Below are 20,883 nucleotides of genomic sequence, written 5' to 3' on the forward strand. Positions count from 1 at the left end.
CTCTCAGTCATCCAGGTCATGGTAGTCGTAGGAGCTTGAAAAATCTTTTAGAACTAAAGAAACCTCTTGTATGAAAGGTGAAACATCCTCACACACTTGAACAAGTCCAGTGCCTTCTTTTTCAAGCATGGTTTGCCTTCTTAGCAAAAGAGAGAGAGGGCTTAGCCTTTTGCCTCGGGTAGAAGAAACTAACTGTAGCAACAGCATTTATCTGTTTATCAAATGTGTGATCCGTCCCGTGTTTTGGAGGGCCAAGACGAGTGAGGTTCAAGAGGTCCACTTCTTTGCTTCATCCACAATTTTAACTCGGTGAGACAGTCCAGCAAGGACAGGGTTTAAATGATTTCCAAATCAATACAATTTACACAGTCCCCCAGCTTTTCTATTAGATTTACTGTTGAAGCCATTGATGAGCTGCATGTGTTGAAAGCATTTCATCATAGATGATTTTAACCTAAACTATAGTGCATTTTACTCATCAAGGCTACAAAGTGCAACTTTTTATTTGACCTGAAATCCCATCTTTGTGGTAAGCAGGTGTATCCACTAAATACGTCAGTATGTCAGCTTTCTGAATGTTTTGTGGTCTCACTGTACAACATCTCTCTGTAACAGCCAAGTTGCACAAAGCAGCACCGTTATCAAGACACCATTTGGGTTTATAGACCAACAATAAAGCTACTGAATGACCCAGTGCAAACACAGTGCAACCAGCCTCTCTGTGTGTTATGCAGAATGGTTCGAGTGAGAAGCGGGAGGTTCGTCAGTTCCAGTTCACCGCCTGGCCTGACCACGGCGTACCAGAGTACCCAACCCCGTTCCTGGCCTTCCTCCGTAGGGTGAAGACTTGCAATCCGCCTGACGCTGGACCAATCATTGCTCACTGCAGGTCGGTTTGTAATTTGATTCACTTTTGTGCTTCAAAGGAACCGAGGAGTGGTTCTTGCACCAGCCGGTCTCCCAAAAATGAAGTCAAGCCCAGCATATGGAAAATCCCAGCTTCAGTAATGCAGTTGTTATTAGGTCATTGTGTGTCCGTGAGCCAACAGAATGGCAGGCTTTACCTGCGTACTTGCTATTATAGGTTACGTAAAACACTTTACACCACCGCATACTCTCTTTCCCAAATGACCTCTGTCTCTTCTATTTTCAATTGGTCACAGCAGCCTTCTCTTTAATTTGTGCTTTATTTCCCTGCTGCCATTCTCTCCACCTTTTTCTTTTCTTCTCTTTCTGTCAAAAAGCCTCAAAAGTAATCCCTTCCCATCTCCTTTGCGTCTCCCATTTCACTCCTTAGCTCTTCCTCCTTTTACGTGTGGTATTTCTCAGATGGCTTATTCAAATTGAAACCTTCCTTTTTGTCAAGATAAGAAGACTTCAGTGAGTCCAAAGCACTACACAATAAAATTGAAATTTGACGGCTTGCTTCACCTAGTCTCCATCACTGTCCTCCTGTTGTTCTATTTGTCATTTTCCTTTATTGTTTATTTATTTCCTCTCTTAGCTTTCATAACATCTCTCTCTTTGCGTCTTCCTATTCAATTATGCAAAGTGTGACTTCACAACAGAGCTTACAGGACTTGCTGTATATAAAACATTATAATGGCACAGTGAATTACACTGAAAATATTCAATGCCAAAACACAAAGTAATTTTGTATCTTTTTTTTTTTTTTTTTACTCCAGTGCGGGCGTAGGCCGGACGGGCTGCTTCATCGTCATCGACGCCATGCTGGAGCGGATCAAGCACGAGAAGACGGTCGACATTTACGGCCATGTGACACTTATGCGATCGCAGCGGAATTACATGGTGCAGACCGAAGACCAGTACAGCTTCATTCATGACGCACTGCTGGAGGCGGTGGCCTGCGGAAACACTGAGGTGGCTGCCCGGAGCCTGTATTCTTACATCCAGAAGCTTGCACAGGTGGAGAGCGGTGAGCACGTCACTGGCATGGAGCTGGAGTTCAAGGTATAGGAAATAAACCTATAAAACCTTAATAACCTTCTGACCATTTTAAGTGCACTATGCACTGGAATTAGAGGGTTTTACACCTTGCTTTGTTGTTGTTGTTTCTTTATTAATGAGCCCTAACTACATATACCGATCAACTTTAACTTCTGCTGGGGTCAGACATGCAAATTATCAGGGAGCCTGCTTGGAGTTTTTCCTCAGAGTCACCTGCCAAGACAGTGGGAAATGACGAGCAGCCACAGATCAATGTCTACATTAACTTTCCTCTCTGTAGTCCTTATCATAACTAAATAATGAAGACGGCACCGGTATGTTTTTCTGACACCTTGTTTTAAGCCACTGTAAGCCTTTTAAATAAGCCTAGCTGCCAGCTTTGTCTTCCCAGCAGTTATTCTGGATGCAAATCCAATTTCATTGCTTTTCATATTTTTCTTCATCATTATTTGCAGTGTGCTTAATTTTTGGTTTCAGTCATTGCTCTTTGCTTTGTGATAATACGTTTCTTTGTATTTTGATTTGGGGTTTTTTTGTTTTGTTTTGGTGTTTTTTCAGTGGTTCTTAACTATCAGCATCTGTGTTTCTGACAAGAAGCTGTGAAACTAAATTAGGAGACTAGGAAAGAGACAAATTGGATGGTTGCTGTCACTGCCTGAGTGGGTGGGGGGACTGAAAGAATAACATTTTAGTTGAGTGAAGATGCAGTTTATACAGTGTAGCATCACTGTAGAAGGTATATTTAAACTGCCTTATTTGAATGGCAGCTATTTGTCAGTTTTTTACGGATGCTATCCAAGTAACAGGTGACTAAAAAACAAATTTCCTTTACTTTCTTGTGCTTCACTTAAAACGTTTCATCATTTAGGTACACAATGCTATTGAGGTGTAGTATTTTTTTTTCCAGAGCTAGAAAAGAGAAATAAGAAGCCCTTTGCTGTTGGGCCACATTGTTCATTTTTGAGGATTTTGCAATAATATGCTTAGGCTAAGAAATTGGGTTTAATCTAGCAGGGGCAAGACAAAGGATTTTTTGGCTCAGAGCAGCACGGATTTTCGGTTTTAAGAAAGAAAAAATTAATGAAAAAGCAGTAGGTGAGAAAGACAGCAAAGCATAGTGTTTACGTACAGAGGGGTGACTTATTAAAGGAAAAACATAAACCCTTGAATCCTGTGATGGGGAGACTGGGCGACTGCTACAGCGGGGGGATATTAGCTGGCATCGTGTACTTTTTCCTTTATACAGCCGTTGCAATTCGTCACAGCCACCGGGCATCAATCTAGCTGACCATCTATGAGACATCGTGGCATATTAGAAAGTGCTCTCCATCACCACCATCAAACATCACATATCTTTTGGAAGAATGCTACTTGTAGAGTCACTGCCAGTTAATTGAGTTGGGGGGCTTATCCTATAATTTGTCACCCGTCCATAAAGTAAAGTCACCTCAACTTTGGCACACCAGTTAGCATCTGCTGACCTTGGATTACGCACACAGATTCTTGAATCATTCGTCATCGCTTTTCATCAACGCAGCCTCCCTACCAAGAAACAACAACAGTGCCAGTGCGATTAGTCTTTTTTTGGGGGGTGTCTTCTCACTGGTGCACAACAGTGACGGAAACTCCACTGCCATCTGTATCGGGAAATAATGCTGAGCTGGCATCAGGAGTCGAACGGGGATTAATAACATCCACCCTGCTGTCAGTACAGAGGGGGTAGGCGTGTGAGAAAAGGGGTGGTTGAGCTAAGTAATTAATACTTGATGATGACAAATGGAGGTGGAAGGTGAGGCAAGCGGAGGGAGGAACGTTTGGCTAATGAACAAAGGGACGAGTGTATACTAAGTTGGCAGTAAGGAAGTGATTTGACAGAATACTGCACTATAGGCGAGAGTGGGAGGGCACTGTCATTCTCAGGTAGGATACATAGTCACGCAGAGTTAAGCCATAACTGTTGGGAATCCCTGAAGATAATTTTGTCATGAAGTAGTCAGACAAAAATGCTTTCTTGCTCACAGTATGTGCATTTTTATGGAGATTTATGCACATAGCATGCTTGTAGAACGTATTTTGCAACAGTATGTGGATTACAACATACACACACAACAAAATGCTACTGAGCTGCTGGGATAAATTTCAATTTAAATAGAAGCAAGTATGAGTTGGGATTCAGCTGTTTAAATTGGGATCCAAGTCCAAACAAAAATACAAAAATCTTCTCGAGTTATATAGAAACAGTTCTATACATATACAAAACTCTCACAAGGCTTTGCATGGCAATGCATAATTAATAATTAAAGAAGTACACAATTGGAAAGATAGTATTTACTAGAAATAAACCGAAAACCTATGATCTAATAGATAGTAAATGTACTAAAAAGAATAAATATGTGTAAATCTGTAGTGATATTCAGAATACTTTACTATAGATTTATAGAAATGCCAGATGGTATTTAATATTCTCAGACCCTTGTATTTTCTATTACAGGGTTCTGACTTCCCACTTAGATTTGGTTATGTCCAGGGAAGCCTACTGGGGATGGTCCTACTGCGTTTTTGGTCACAGTGCTTCTTTAAGCTCTAGTTTCTGATACATAACCAAATATATGTTTCGGTGCAACATGCCAAATGGAATGAAAACTGACCAGATATGCTGTACTATAAATGGGAAGGAGCTAGTATGAGGTGAAGAGATTGAGGCTGCCAGGTCTGGCGCAGTTCCCTTCACCCTCTGTGGTGTAGCTGAGGGCCTCTTTAGCACTGCCAGGCCACCTTAAGCCTTTCCAGGTGCCTCTGTGAAACACAGATCAAAAGCAAGACAGTAGCAAGGGATAAAGGCATGGGAGGAGGAGGAGGCAAACACTGGATGGACTCCAAGAAGCCACTGATAGAGAGCTGCTGGTGCTATACGAGGGGGGAAAGAGAAAGAGAGACCGAGAATACTCTAATTGGAAGAGAAAATGGAAAGTTAGACCTGGTTTGCGCACACATAAAAGCATGAACACACTGACTTTTTGTATTTTTGGGAGCTGGAAAATCTAGAAAATATATTCACATCCCGCCTTCTTTTTCACCGGGGTCAGTTGCAGCTCATCTCTTGTCTCGTTCTCATTTCTTGTGATGCTGCTGGTGTTTTCAGCGCGCCGTGCGTTCTGTCTGAAAGGGGTCCTAAACCATCTGACAAGGGTATCTTCTATTTGCTTGCTAACGAGCAAGAACACACACACACATATTCTTTATTGAGACGTCGAAGCCAAAAGGAGGAGATCATAGGACTTGCTGACCCACAAACTCGCGCTGAGATCCTTATGACGGTGATGATGTAGCAGTACGGCATTTTCATTTTGATCATTATGCAGCGTGCGTGTGTGTTTGTCTTTCTGAGCATCCCTATGTGAGTCTATGTTTTATGCACACTGCCATTATCAAAGCTGCGACTGACCCACTTTTAGGCAAGTTTTCTGTTTCATACAGGCTTGATCCAGAGGCTTGTTAGTCTGGGTGTGTAACGTATTTTCCGTCATTTTATCTGACCCTCCAGGACCTCACAAGTTGCAAACGGGAATAAAGTTTTGAATTGCTTTCTGATAAATATATTCCTGATAAACAATGTCCTTTGAAGCTGTGGCATCGTGGGTGACAGATCAGATTAGATTAGGTCTTCTTTATTACTTTCTGCAATTGATATTCTCCACTTTCGAGCTATCTTGCACCTGTCTTCTTCATCCTCTCCTGCTCTTCCTTTTTCTTTTACTTCTTTCCTCTGCAGTGCTATCTTCTCACATTTCTCTGCTTTTAATCTTTATTCTCCTCCTCTGCATCATTCATTGCAGTCTTACTAAATGTCTCTTTTTTTTTTTAACACTATACTATATTTTTACCTTAGTCTGTACTGTTATTGTTATTGCTTATCTTCTGGTATGTTAAACTATCCCTTTGTCTTCCCCCAACAGCGTTTGGCCAACTCCAAAGCCCACACGTCGCGCTTCATCAGTGCCAACCTTCCCTGCAACAAGTTCAAAAATCGGCTGGTTAACATCATGCCCTACGAGACCACTCGTGTTTGCCTGCAGCCAATCAGAGGCCTGGAAGGATCTGACTACATCAATGCCAGCTTTATTGATGGATACAGGTAGGAAGAGTTGAGATGGCAGAAAAGCACGCCAGCATGAGTGAAGTAACTGCTTATTTATTCATGTGTTTATTTCTACTGCAAAGAAACATCTTGATTGATCAGAGACATATATTACATGGAATAAAGAAAATGAGAGAAATATTCATTCTATTTTTGTATTTTTTCCTCATAGCAGTCATGTAATCGTGTGTATTATTATGTAAAAGCAATCATCAAGTTTACTTATCGTCCACAAGTTTGTGTCATACGGTTGATTTTGTTTTTCCCCCTCTGAATTTGCATCAGTGGTGTTTACAGTTAATTACTCAAGTAAACATGGTGTGACTTTACTGTTTAAACAGGCAACAGAAAGCCTACATTGCCACGCAGGGCCCTCTGGCGGAGACTACAGAAGACTTCTGGAGAATGCTCTGGGAGAACAACTCCACTATTGTAGTCATGTTGACCAAACTTAGAGAGATGGGACGGGTACGACGCTGATTTATGTTATTTATCTGTCTCTTTTTGCTTAAAAATTAAAATAATTTAAAATCAAAATGTAAAACGCCATAAAAAATTCCACTAAAAATCATCACTATTTTTTTTCAAACAGGAAAAATGTCACCAGTACTGGCCTGCAGAGCGCTCTGCCAGGTATCAGTACTTTGTGGTAGACCCCATGGCAGAGTATAACATGCCTCAGTACATCCTCCGAGAGTTCAAGGTCACAGACGCCAGGGTAAGAGGGGGTCCTTTGGCGGTTTGGGAGGGTTAAATAGGGCACAAGATGTGAAATTTTCCAATGAATGCAAAATATATAAATACAATACATTACACCCTTGAAAAGCCTACATAAACACAGAGCCTGTACATGTTTCCACACTGTAGCCTACATGTTGTATTTTTTCTGTTCAGCGGCTTTTGTTGTTGACGCTGGGGCGTAAATCTGAAATCTGCCCATCACACCTTAAAAGAAAACTTTGTACTAAATTGCTGTCAGCATTCAATAGATATTCAGCTGCAGTTTCTTTGTATCAAAGCGCAAGAGGGACTTTTTCCAGTCTTCTTCTTTATGCTTTTGTTCATCAGAAGTTGTGCGCCAATGACGCATTTTTAGCCTCCTCAAAAGACTAAAAGTATAAGAGTAAAAAAAAAAAAGATGTTATAATTTGGACAGATGCGCCATCAACAACTCACTGAGGTGTTGGAAATGTCGAAGATTAAGCAAGTTGAGTAAAACTAGGCCACGTAAACAGAAAAACATCGCAGTCTCGTCATATTTATCCCAAAAACCTTCCTTAAAAGAGTTTTTTTCTGTTTCTATTGTGAGATAGATTTCCATACAGTGTTTCACTACTGAACTGACTTTTCTCACCCTGAACTGTTAAGAAGCTACTCTGCTCTTTTGTAGTTATCTCTTTACCTCCGATAACATTTCTTTTTTGGTCAAATTAGGTCAGACAGTTCAAAGGAGCAACAGTAGAAATCTAGCAGAGAGATGAAAATCTCCCGTCTCGGCTGATATACCCACTGATTTCCCAGGCATCATCCTGTTGGTATTAAAGCAATTAAGGCGCACACATGCACTCATGAAAAGGCTCATGCCGATCTCCTTTCCTCTGTATATTTCTTTTAGTTCATGCGCATAAGTTCAGATATCATCTTCCAAAGGCTCTGATAGATTAAACACACTAGCCGGGCCTGCTTTTTCTAATTCTTCATCCCATATTTAGTGAGTGGAACAAAACTGTAGAGGTTATCGCTGTGAGTGTGACGATGTTCGTGCACAGTTTCGGTAAGATTGACCCAGTCGTTTCGGAGTAGCTTGAATACACACAGATACATATGCAGTGTTGGGAAGGTTACTTTTAAAATGTATTCCGTTACAGAATACAGAATACATGCCCCAAAATGTATTCTGTAACGTATTCCGTTACGTTACTCAATGACAGTAACGTATTCTGAATACTTTGGATTACTTAATATATTATCGTGCTTTTTACAACAACGTGAATGTACTATTGCTGTGTGATTTATTACTATTACTGAAGGTCCGCGACTCCGAACTGTAGTAAAGGGACCTCTGACTAATACGGCGGGGTCCCTGTCGGCTCATAGCCGAAAAATAGCTTTACTTTGTTGTGTGGGTCAATTTTTCTTGCGAGAGACAGAGAGAGGCGTTGAAAGGCTGCTCCAACGGAACTTATTGTTTTCGGAGGAAAACACGAACACGGTGTACAGTCGAGTCTTAATAGCTTACTTACAACTGGGCTCGTCAGGCACTCTTCTTGGCTGCAGTGGTTATTATTATATTTACATGTTTCCAGCTCCCGTTTTTCCTCGACGACAACTCGTACCTTTCCACTCGCCTTTTTCTCCCTCCTCGCGCTCACAGACACATAACGTGTATGGCAGTCCATTCTCCCTGCAGCACGGACTACACTGCCCATGATGCTACATTCTTTAGAGCTATGCTTGTAGCATTCTGCCTGTTAGCTTAGCACAACAACAACAACAAAAAGGCGCTCTCTCACCCAGGAAACACACAGTCGCAGAAAGAGAGAGAGAGCATCGCCCTGTAACCATGGCAACCGTAACGCTGCCGCCTGGAACAACAGAACGTAGCTGTCAAACAAAACCCAAACAGTCCTGACCCGCGACAAAATGAAACAGGAAAGTACCGCAGTGTAATCCATTTATTTCAACAAAGTAACTGTATTCTGAATACCACCTTTTTAAACGGTAACTGTAACGGAATACAGTTACTCATATTTTGTATTCTAAATACGTAACGGCGGTACATGTATTCCGTTACTCCCCAACACTGTACATATGCATACATGCGCTATCATCGTTTTAGTAAGAAGATATGAATGCATATAAAGTATGAGATTGCTCTAACGTGCATGCAAACACGATGCCCCGAGGTGTGGTCAGTGCTGCTTTTCTTTTCGAGGATTGTCCAAGGGGACTCAATCATCAAAGCAAACAGTGTTAGCAAACAGGCAGTCAAAGCTTATCACACAGTTAAGAAAACAAAGCGGAGAGATGGAGCAGGTGATAGTCCGGTCTGTGCTTTCAGGCCGCGCGTGTGCGTCGATCTTGCTGATTGTGTATGCACTTAAAAGTGTCTGTGACCTGGGCTTACCCTGCTATTGCACAGATCACATGTACATGTTTGTCTGTTTTGTATATGTATGACTGTGTGTGTGTGTGCACACAGCTGTGTGTGTTTCTCTCGCATGCCTCTGCGCAGTAATAGCATAGACTCCACGCTTCAACACTCACATCTAGCGAGCCAGTCACGTATTTAATCACACAATTTGACACGGCGCGTGGGCCCTCAGGTTGTGTGTTAAATTTTGCTCCCCACCCCCACCCCCCCACCCCCCCTTCTTTCTTTCGCGTGCTTAGTTTATTGTGTTGTTGTCTTTGCCCCTCTTTCATTTTTAATCCCCCTGCTGAGGCTAAATGTTTTTGAGATGGAAAAACAAAGGCAACACAAGAAAGAAAACATGCAATGCGTCATAAAACAGGGAAAGAGACATGAGGTGTTTTACAAAGAGAGCTGGTATACGGGGCCTAACTTATTAGATTCTAAATCACTGTATTTGTCAAGCACAATAAATGTACAAGAGTACCCCTTGGCAGCAGCGATGCAGACTCACATCAGCAGCACGTATAGTCCCATGTGACAATAGGCAGATTATTTAAATCCTTTGACATATAGTAACAACGTAAAGTATATATGTTCAGCATAGAGTCACCGTCTGAACGGGGGGATGGTTAGCTCTTGGCAAAAATCAGAATAAATCAGTAAGAATGTAAGACAGCTCCCATCCATGATGGTTAGAGACCCTCAGGTACTTGTTTACTTCAACACATTTGACATTTACCATGAATTCTGCTCAGTATGATTTTTGTCATTTATGACATGAAGCATGTTGCATGTCTTCATTGCATCTTGTTCTTTACATACACCATACTGCAGTTTCTTCAACAATATTGGGGAAAATTTCAATAATGTCTTTAAAAGTAAAAATGCTATTTTCATTAATATATATATATATATATATATATATATATATATATATATATATATATATATATATATATAAACCGAATTAGCATTTTTATACCCCAAATTTGAGTGGACTTTGCTGAGACATCAGAAATTAATCAGGCATTTTTCTGCAAGTAAATAATTTGCCATCTTTATCAAAAAATAATAATGTTTTTTATTATTTTTCAGCTTTTTTTTTTTTTAATCAGTAAATTTAAAATTGGTGGATAATAATGATAATTAGATTTTAGCATAAAAAAAACAATGATTACTGGTGGATTAACCATTACAGAAACATACAAATGATTTTGTAATTACCAATAAGGTTAATTTAGGGCAGCTGTGGTATAAAGCTTACACTGGGTGGTGACCTAATAAACTGGTTAAACACTGTACATGTGCACTGACTGTTAGCTTGAAGCTAACTACTGACTGACACTTTTAATTTACTCAGATGAAGATGTTATTGCAATGTTATTCTTTTCCCCAATAACATAATTGAGAATTTGTCTCTTTTAACATTTGTAACAAACTTCAAATGTCAAATTTACTCCAAACAAATTTTAGAATCAAATATCGTTAGCAGCTAATAGCAGGATTTTCAAAAGCAATAAATTGTTTACTTGCCAACTGAGTACTCAACCAGTTGTGCTTCCGCCATGTGTGTGAAAAAATCTATAGAGAATGTGCGAGAATGACACTTCATATCCAAGCTGAGGTCTGCTGTGCTGAGAAGTGAGAAACAACTGGAGAAATGAACACCTGGTTGTCTTAATTACTGGTGGCATCAAGCGGAGAGCTTGTCTCTGCGAAAATGCTCGTCTGCTCGCCGGCTTTCTCGAGCAATGTGCTGTCTCTGAGACAACATCAAAAGAAGTTTCTTTACAAGGACACGACTATCGACTGTGCATTCTCAGAGTGGATAATCAGCTCTCTGTCATAATAAAGCAGATCCTGTCCGTTCTCCTCCTGCAATGCCACTTCATTGGATAAAAAAACTATTCAAATGCGTTTGTTTGCACTGCAGTTGAAGCAAATGTAGTTGCCTCACCATTACAACAAGGTTGTAAGAATCAATAAAAGATTAAGTTGTCAAGGTTGACATTTTTCGAACATGCACGTCATTGTGTCAGGGTTTTTGTTTCCAATTTTCATCCTCCAATCCCGCCTTCTTTTCCATAAGTCCTTCTTACTTCTTACATCCCTCCTCCCTCCCTCTCCGTGCTCATCCATCACGTTGCTCTATTGATCGCATCTCAGGATTATCTTATTCAACTTGGTGTCTAGGAGAAGACGCTTGTCATGGCAGATGCACTATTGATTAGCTATAACTAGGACCTTTTTGTGACACACACACACGACTGCGCGCTGTGAACACAATAGAGAAGAAAATGGAAACAGTTGGGTTTGAGTAAGAGAGGACACACTGTCCCTATGTTGTGAGCAGTATGTGTGTCACTGTATCAGCAGGTTTAGTCTTATACAGAAAAAAAGTGCATATTTAATTAGTGCGAAGGCGTTTTTTGCTTTCAGTTTGTCCTCTGTGTGGATGTACATAACTTTGTCCTTTTTTCTCAAGAATGCAATATCTCAGAAATGCCTTAAGGGATTTTCTTCAAGTTTGTCTTTAATGTTCACCAGGACCCAAGGTCACTGTGACCTCTCTCAGCCATAGCTTAAGAATTCATACGCTAATAATGACAACATTTCAAGCTGCTGTCTAATAGAATAAAATGATAAAATGATGACATTTTATATCCAAAAAGGTCACAATTTTACTCCAGTATCAAAATGTTCTGCAAAAACACTTTTCTAGCCATTATTCAGCACAATAACTCAAAAAGAGAGAGAAGGGGAGATTGTAACCATATTTCACATTTGGTTCCCTGCTGGATTGGTCACACTGATTATGGATGCCCGTCTTAAACTTTTAGTTCTGTCAGAATCACTTTTCTCAGCCACACGTGTGAACAAATGTTCTTGCATTTATCTCTTATTGAACCTACGCGACAAGAGAACGACAAAAACAAGGCTTTACAAATTCAAGTCAAATCGATTTCAATCTCTAGCAAGTGACAACCTTTGTCTAGACCCTCAATTCAGATGGAGAGACAAAGCAGAAACATGCTTGCATACAACCAACAGGGGATCCTTCTATTAGTAGTGCATTTATTCTGCATAGAGTTGGTGGAAGGATACTGATACTGTGGAATTGTTGGTGGGAACTGTCGCCATTTAAGATAACCTTAAATGTATCTTTGCTACTCACCTCATTTTCTCTCTGTTTTGCAGGATGGCCAATCCAGAACAGTAAGGCAGTTCCAGTTTACTGATTGGCCAGAGCAAGGCGTGCCCAAATCGGGGGAAGGATTCATTGATTTTATTGGCCAGGTGCATAAAACCAAGGAGCAGTTTGGGCAGGATGGCCCAATCTCTGTCCACTGCAGGTAATGTTGTCATGTGCATTATATGGCTTGTATATTTTATTTTATATTAATAATTGTTTTCCTAAAAGGAGATGACTTGTCACCTGCTTTGCCTCAAACCGGTCTCTAAAGACATTCTTCTCTTCTTGAAAGCGATATAAGTCTCAAGACGAGATTAAATCTCTTCTTAAGATGGTTATTGTTTTGCAGCAGAGCTCCTCCTAAGGCGCAGCTCTAACAACATCCCTCTTCTCCTCTTTGCCAAGCGCAGTGCACTACCTCAGCACCTCCACGGGCCCTTCTCTTTCATAATTGATAAGCCTCAGATGTGGCTTGGCATTTGCAAGGAGAAGACATATGAAATGATACAGCCATTCTTTTGGGGGTTTTACGATCACTGCGTGGTGCATTTTTATCACCTCCGGTGTAGTTTCCAAGGTAACTTTCACCATTAACTCGAGATGCTGTATTACAGGTAGTAATTGATATTTGGTAGTGGTCACCAGCAGAACGTCAGATTATTAATATTCATAACCCTGAGTGGGATCCGTCTGAATGACTTGTTATTCTCAGTAGCCAAATGAGGACAATCTTCACAGCTTTGGTTCTGTATACGCTGCGAGACAAGCAAAGACGGAATGTATGTCTCGTATATGATCTCCGACACACTTTTTTTAAACGTTTGATTGGCATTCAGCTCCAAGGATACAAATGGGCGAACACTAATAATTCCCTTGCTGTCTCTTAAAAATACTTTACGTTTGGAGCAGAATAGGTGTCACTTTTGCGCCACATTTCTACTGCAGAGGCGCCATGACATCATCGAATGTAGCATAACGACCTTTGGATTAAAAAGCAATGATGTCACCAGCCATCAAATGACCCTCTGGGAGTTGTCTCGGACTTGTGTCAGGCTAGCACCACTAAGACTGAGTTATTCTACCCCTCTGTGAAGCCTTTATGGGAGTGCTGTCCTTAAAGTGAAAGGCCTGGTTATTGCAGGACTGGAGTAATGCACAAGAAAGCAGACAGAGGCTGCATTTAGCGCCTAAATAAGTGATGCATCTCATCAAATGCGGTCCTGATTTTGAGGCGTGCGCGCGAGTAAACACAGCAAAGTGTTTTATGTCATTAGAGTTCGATGATATTAATCAGGGAATCATTTTGCACCGATGTGTATCTCGAGTAGTTGAGTAGTAATAGTTGTTGGCTGCATTATCTGTCGGGACTCTAGCTACCTCCTTTCCCATCTAATCATTGTAGCCCTCTCAACTTTCTCCATCCCTCCTCCTTCAGGCTTAGTCGTTTCCGAGAGTAGAGCTTATAGCTTCCTTTTCTCTTACTCTTTCGTCTTCTGTCACCCGCCTACCCCGTTCGTCAACTGCCTGTCTGTTTCTTAATCCTCGCTCTCTCTCGCTTCCTCTCGGCCCATCCATTCTCCTGCACCTCTTTTCTTTTATTCTTCTCCCTTCCTCCTCGGCGTCTATCTAATAGACCCACATGCTTTTTGTCATTAATTGCCTGATTACTTCCTGTGAATGGGGACACCAAATCCTCTCAGTCTGCAGTGGCTCGGCGAGCCTTCAGATTTGGAGAGTCGATCTTCCTGGGGAGTGGGAGAGGTTGAAAGAGAGTGAGAGAGAAAGAGAGAGAGGGGGGAGCTCTGAGTGAGTTTAAGAGCCCATGTGACAGTCTGTGACTGACTCCCATGAAGAGGCTTTGGGTGGGCTGAGAGATACTGCAGTGTGGGGGTGATTAGGCTCCTGTTTCTTTTTTCATTTAATGGCGTCAAACAATACCAAGTCATCTTTTGTCTCAAGTGCGCCGTTTTCCTCCAGCAGACACACGCAAACTTGTCAACAAACTCACGCACAAGTCAAAAAAGTGTCTCCCAGCAGCCGTCACTTCCACTCTCCATTCAGACAAAATAGCATCAGAGGCTGGAAGAAGCCCAAATAAATCTGTTGTCATATCAATTATTGTTCCATTGGTGAAGTGGAAGTCATTTCACAGCAAAGCAGCTTAGAGAGGCAGCTCTCAAGTATTTCAGGATCTGAGTTAAGACTCGGGCTGTATTTCTGGAGAGCAGCAGAAGGCTGAGTTTTTCGACACATGGGAGGAGGGACTTAATGAGACAAAATGTTTGCTTGGTCGCTTGTGTGCGACTTGAAATGTGCGCCTATGTGTCCTTGGGCTTGTGTGTGTGTGTGTGTGTGTGTGTGTGTGTGTTAGACAAGAATGTGGCCACAATATGTAAGTGGATTCACGAGGTTCTCACATGCAAATTGCCTCCTTTGCTAGTGTCACTGGTGTTTTACCGTGGAGCAGAATGTCCAGCTGTGGAAGTTTGCTTCCTCTAAGTGGTTAGAGCTTCCAGTGTGCAAAGTATTTTTAGATCTTTGCAGTCACTGTCCCCCACAAAATGCTGCATGCGACACGAAAGAAAGGCGCAATTTACAAAGGCACCATTCACTCGCTGTGTGCACAGGGCGTGCTTTACATCTTTCTGAATACACTTTTTTCTCTTTTTGTGTTTGCAGTGCTGGCGTGGGCAGGACCGGAGTCTTTATCACCCTTAGCATCGTCCTGGAAAGGATGCGTTATGAAGGTGTGGTTGATATCTTCCAAACAGTGAAGATGCTCCGAACACAGAGGCCAGCTATGGTCCAAACTGAGGTGAGAAATCACAGAGTCACACACAATAACATACACTGCTCCTTATTTGGATAGACTTATGGAATTTTAAAAGACCACCAATAAGTTAGCAACGCTCTATTAAACCACTTTTGGGTGGGTGTCTTCACCCCCATAAGGTCTATTATTGGTTTTCTGGTCTTCCTGTGTGAAAATGGGTAAATGCAAAATCAAGTTTTTGTATTTAGCAAAAGATTTTTGCTCATGCCAATCTAGGCTTTCTACTTAGGTATAGGATCTATAGAATGATCTTGTCAGGACATGCGCTGCCTCAGCAAATTGCGAAATTTACTGCAAGTTGAAATTGTCTGAAAATTATAATCTCTCATGTCATTAAACTCCTGGGGAGGTGTTCTAATGCAATTTGTTATGCGTCTGTCTGTTTTTTTCCCTCCACAGGATGAGTATCAATTCTGCTATCACGCAGCTCTGGAGTACTTAGGAAGCTTTGATCACTATGCAACGTAAAAAGCCATCTCCCCCCCTCCCCCTCCTCTGAATCCTGTTGCCCCCCCACCCCCACCTCAACAGCCTCTTGAGCCATAGGAACTAAAATTTAAAACGACAGCAAACAACCACATCGCCACCGCCAATTCAGCCACATCAACCAGGATCTCCTAGATTTTTTTTTTTTTAAGACAACACCCGGTCCAACCAGTTCAGAGTCCAATTTGACTTTTCAAATATGCCACAAGGAAACACAAGAAAATTGTCCATCATCTCAAGAAAAGAAGATCCTCGGCAGGGGAGGAACCAGATGCTGTGGCTCAAGATGTGGGGCGGGTTTTGATCAAAGTGTCAGACTGCTTACCTTACCTCAAGTGTTTCAATGTGGAGGACATTGTAAACATTCGTGGACGTTTCTCTTCTCAAAAAATATCTTCGTGACACAACAGTAACAAGCGACAGATGACGAAGGAAAAGGAAGGCAAAAAAAATACAAATAAAAATCTAAAAAACACTGAGAAGCAGATGGATGTAGCCAAGACTTGGTGACTATCTTGTTTTTTGATATGCTCGGGTGTAAAAGGGGTTCAAGTATTTCCATCAACACAGTGTGTGAGTAATATTGTGAGAAATGAAGAAACTGGTTGCCTGCATAAAAGATTTATCAAGCTGTACAAAAAAAGTGAAACAAAATAAACAGAAAAGGACAAGTTCACTCACATTCGGCACCAAATCCTTCAAGAAAACCTAAAGTTTTTACAGTATTTTGTGTGGGATAACACTCGACTATTAAAGCGACTTCTTCTCGAGCACTAAGAGCTAAAAGAAGACACTTTTTGGTTTTCTTACAGTTGTGAGGATGAAAACAGCGACACATTTCTTAAAATGTGCTAATTGCATCAGTTGTGAATTCGTGTGAAATCAGTATCCTCAGCCAGGTAATCGCAGGAATGTTGCAACACGCCAGTATATTAACAGTGCAAAGATCAGTCACCGGATAAAAGTCTCGCCTGCTGCACGAAGCTTCCGCCGCGTCGTCTTGCGTGCAGCCAAGGTGAGACAAGCGGCAGCCGTGTCCCGTGATTTTTCTTTCTTTCTTCTGTTTTTTAACAATCGCTCCTGTCTTTGGAACCACTACATTGTGGGGCTGCGGTTTCAACATCCACGGTTTTGAACAAGAGATAAACCTGGTGGGGGGGGAAAGCTTTGGAACAAAAATGGAACAACCAAACAAGGATTGCCGCAAAAGTGAGGGCTCTCTTTGTGTACAGTGACCAACGCTCATCGTCATCCTCCAGAACTTTGTCTAATGAGGAATTATCTCGTTTTTCTCGTTTTTTTTTTATTATTATGATTTTCTGTCAAAACCAAACATGCTGCTTATCTCGTGTACGCTGTACGTGTGACTTTGGAAGGAGAGGAAACTGATGAATCAAAGATGCCATCTCTGATAACTGGCATGACTGAAAGCGCATCCACTTGACGTCATCGTCCACGCCTCCTTTTCCCCTCCCTCTCGCCCAGCCTCCTCTATAATCATCTATATCATTGTATAAGACGCTCAAGTGGCAAAGGCCTGCTGCAGTTACCAAGCTGCACATTAATGTGGTTGAAAAATTGGCCTTTAGTTCCACTGTTTGTGTGTTTTGGTGACAGGTGGATACATTTAAACAAAAAAAAAAAAAACAGATGCTTTGGTATTTGCCCTCCGTTTTCAAGGTGATGTCTCTGTGGGTGACACAGCCAGACCAAGGAGCCATGATGGATCTCGACGCTGTGACGCGTTCCTGAAACTCTCCAGTACAAGTTACTTGCACATCCCCAAACGAAAAAAAGATTAACTTTAAACGTATTACCCCCGCCAACCCCTCCCTACTCTCCCCGAACAACTGCAGGTCGACACACTAGTGTATGTTGTGATTTAAAAAGAAAAATCAAGCTTTTGAGATCACCGGGTTTTCATTTCGAGAACAGCGCTTTGGTATACGCGAGCGTTACGGATCCCGCGCAGGTTTCCGGTGGGTGTGCACAAAAGCCGGAGCGATGGACAGAACTGTGTGTAATCTTTTCTTATTTCCAAAAAAGCCTTATTGTTATTGTAACATTACGAAAACATTAATGTTGTATTATGACGACTTATTTTACACTACATAGTTGACTTTTTATTATGTTTTTGGTTGTTTTGTTTTTTTCAGTTTAGTTTTCTAACAGATGTTGTATCATTTTTTAAAATTAGCAGGACAAGAGAAAAGCTTATCTGTTCATATTATGTTTAAAGACATTCTATTTTTTCACTGTAGAAATGTTAAGTATAACATGGCTGTGTGCTTGTGCGCATATATGTATGCATTCATGTGTACTGCGCACTCACACATTCATATATATTTAAATGCAGAATATGAAGATATATCCAAACCTTAGTATGAATTATATGTTTCTCCTCATCATCTTTTTTGTTTTTTAAACATGTCAGTTCTCATGCTTGAAAATATGATTTTATTTCATTTTGTTTTTCTTTGTGTGTGTGGTTTTTTTAATATATACATACATATATATATATATATATAAATATATAATCTTAGAGACCTTGTGTGTTTCTTAATGGAAGCTGAGGGAAGCACTATGCCTGAATCCTCTGCCTCCACTCACCATTGCTCTTCTACCTGAGGGTAGAACCTGTGCCGATGAGGAGATGCCATTTTTTATTTCTATTTTTTATTTTTTTGTCGTTTTTTCTTTTTCTTTTGAGCAACTGTTGATGAAGTGATCTACAAAATATCAATCAAATATTTCAAAACTGACGATTTTTTTCTTACCTATATAGGACCAACTTGACGAACTGTATCTTGTATGATCATGGTCAGGCTATGACCCTCGCAGTTTAAGAAAATCCTCTTCAAGTTCTCTTTTCTTTTTTAAAATTTTCAGACATAATGTGGCCATTCATTTTGTTAGATATCCACTATGATCTAGAGTATACCTGTAAATAAACAAATATATAGATTATATGTATTTGTATCATTTGACCTTCAAGATCTCATACTTTAGGTGGGGACAGAAATACAAAAATCAAAGTCCTTCTCACATCCTGGTGGTTGTAGAGCCTGCTTTCTGAAACCTCTCTTCTCCAGTCCTTCCTCCCTGGTCTTTAATTACCACTCACTTTTCTTCTGACTTTAATTTCCCCTGCTAGCAGTTGAAATGGGAAACATGCCAGCCTCTGTTCTCATACCTATAGCCTCAAACAGAGCACGAAATCAGCACCAGTGATCTGCTGGTATAATTTGACCAAGCCTGGGAGGTTAGTTCTTTCTGTCAACTATTTGAATTGCTAGTCAATCATTATTTCAAGGACCTGTTACATTCTTATTCTAGGTGTAAGACAGAGTGGAGCAACTAAAGGGTGTTTTTGAAAAAGAAATATTGTCTTAAAATAATTCTCAAACAAAGGATTAATCACAAAGGTGTAAATTCTTAAAGCCACAGCTACGGTAAAAACGCTGGAGGCATCCTTCATTCCTTAACACTTTCCACAAAACCCCCAGAAGATGTGCAACTGTTTAACTCCCTAAAATGCCAAGGTGTTAATCCATAAATATATCATTAGCTGAGGAGCAAATACAGCTATGCTAAAGGCCAGACATGGTTCAGTTCCAACATGACACGTTGATTTATTGTCTCCCCGGTGCATTTTTTTTAAGCCTGGAACAGAACCATACTGTTTTTTTCTTTGGTTTTTGTTTTTGTCTTTGACCATGCTTCATTTTGGGATGCAGAAAGAAATCAGGACTCAGTGAAAGATAGCAGAGTGATGCAACCAAGGAAAGACTGAGACAACCAAAAACGTGCTGCAAATTCACATTTCCAGCATGTCATTTCTGAACAGTGGGAACCTTGAGATGTTTCATAATGAACTCAAAGCCTAAGATGAAAGACTCTGGAATTCAGTGAGGCTGATGAGAAAGGGCCCAGGCCAAAACTGAAACCATGGAAGTCTTTCAAAGCTTGTGCAATGTGTTACGTTTTTTTTTGACTTAATGTGAAGATGTTAGGCTTTTGAAAACAAACCGCCAAATTTGCAGGAGTATGTTGAATATTTCAGGGGAAGAGGGGAAATAACAAAAGATGAACCCTAACTTAATCAATTAATCAAAATAACAGAACGTATACAGTACGACAAATTGGAAAAAATAAAAAACAACCCAAATTCAGAAAAATACTTTTTTTGTATGAGGGCCAAGTGCTATCACTTTCAAACTGTTACTTCTAACTGAAACAATAATTGGTTTAAAGCCACTGTGTATGTAGATATGTTGACTTTGTATTAAAGAAATGTTGTCTGAAAATCATTTTGCATGTGTTTCTTGCTGGTAAGATTGGTTACAGCATGGATATCTCTCCTCCTGTCTGATTGTCTGCCTACAGTATTTCCCCATCTGTTAATATGCAAATTTCTGGTGAGAGTTATTTAGCTATGATACTTGAAGTACATCAGCACTTACTTTGCGCATCATACATCAGACTGGAACTTGCACTGAAAAAAAAATCTGTTCTATAGGACGAGTGATGAAACTCACAGATGGTGCGCATCGTTTGTTGATAGATGGCTTGATTAGCTTCCTCCTATATTTATCCACCAGCCTCTCTGCAAACACATCCCAGTGTGTCCTTAAGCTCCTCTTCAAGCTTGATAAATGCCATGCAGACAGGCTGATATTGGTGCAGAGGTAAACCCTTACCTAGTGGTATTTACTCTCTAATCTGTCCTCTTTGGGTATCGGCTAACCTCGAAGTGATGCTTCTGGAAATCAAAGGGTGTGTTGGTCCCAGACCTGACTGTGTTTGCCTTAAAGATATTGCTTTAGATTACAACCTGCAAATTGCAGCGTGTGCTTATTTGGTATTTGCACGGTATCCCTAAAATATTTGTAACAATAACTCTAGCGAGACAAAAAAGGGAAGAACAAAGAGGTTGGGGAATGAGGGGGTAGCTAGGATTCATTTTTCAACATTTTTTCTCATTTTGTTTTTGTTTTTTAATCTTTTTTTTTCCCTGAGGAGTAGGAATGATGAATCTCAGAGGTAATGGGAGTGAATTAGTTGCAAATTCTACAGGATGCCATGTGTAGTGTGTATTTTATTTTATATATATGATGAATTTCAGAAGC

At 40.7% G+C, this 20,883-nt stretch overlaps 1 protein-coding gene across 9 annotated transcripts in view; it reads left to right on the forward strand.

Moving 5' to 3' along the window:
* The window catches only part of ptprsa (protein tyrosine phosphatase receptor type Sa), a 231,936-nt gene extending 211,875 nt beyond the window's left edge, over positions 1–20,061 (forward strand). For all 9 annotated transcript variants that reach the window (XM_085246290.1, XM_085246284.1, XM_085246287.1 and 6 more), the window contains 8 exons: positions 735–889; positions 1,686–1,971; positions 5,925–6,103; positions 6,448–6,574; positions 6,699–6,824; positions 12,441–12,595; positions 15,115–15,250; positions 15,668–20,061. In XM_085246290.1, coding sequence (XP_085102416.1) covers positions 735–889; positions 1,686–1,971; positions 5,925–6,103; positions 6,448–6,574; positions 6,699–6,824; positions 12,441–12,595; positions 15,115–15,250; positions 15,668–15,736 — 1,233 coding nt within the window. In that variant the 3' untranslated portion in view covers positions 15,737–20,061. The remainder of the gene's footprint in view (positions 1–734; positions 890–1,685; positions 1,972–5,924; positions 6,104–6,447; positions 6,575–6,698; positions 6,825–12,440; positions 12,596–15,114; positions 15,251–15,667) is intronic.
* Positions 20,062–20,883: the final 822 nt, after the last annotated feature.

Source organism: Mchenga conophoros, linkage group LG15, assembly GCF_057382185.1.
Source record: "Mchenga conophoros isolate Kocher_MC1m ecotype Shallow Benthic linkage group LG15, M_conophoros_male_GT1.1, whole genome shotgun sequence".
Lineage (NCBI taxonomy): Eukaryota > Metazoa > Chordata > Actinopteri > Cichliformes > Cichlidae > Mchenga > Mchenga conophoros.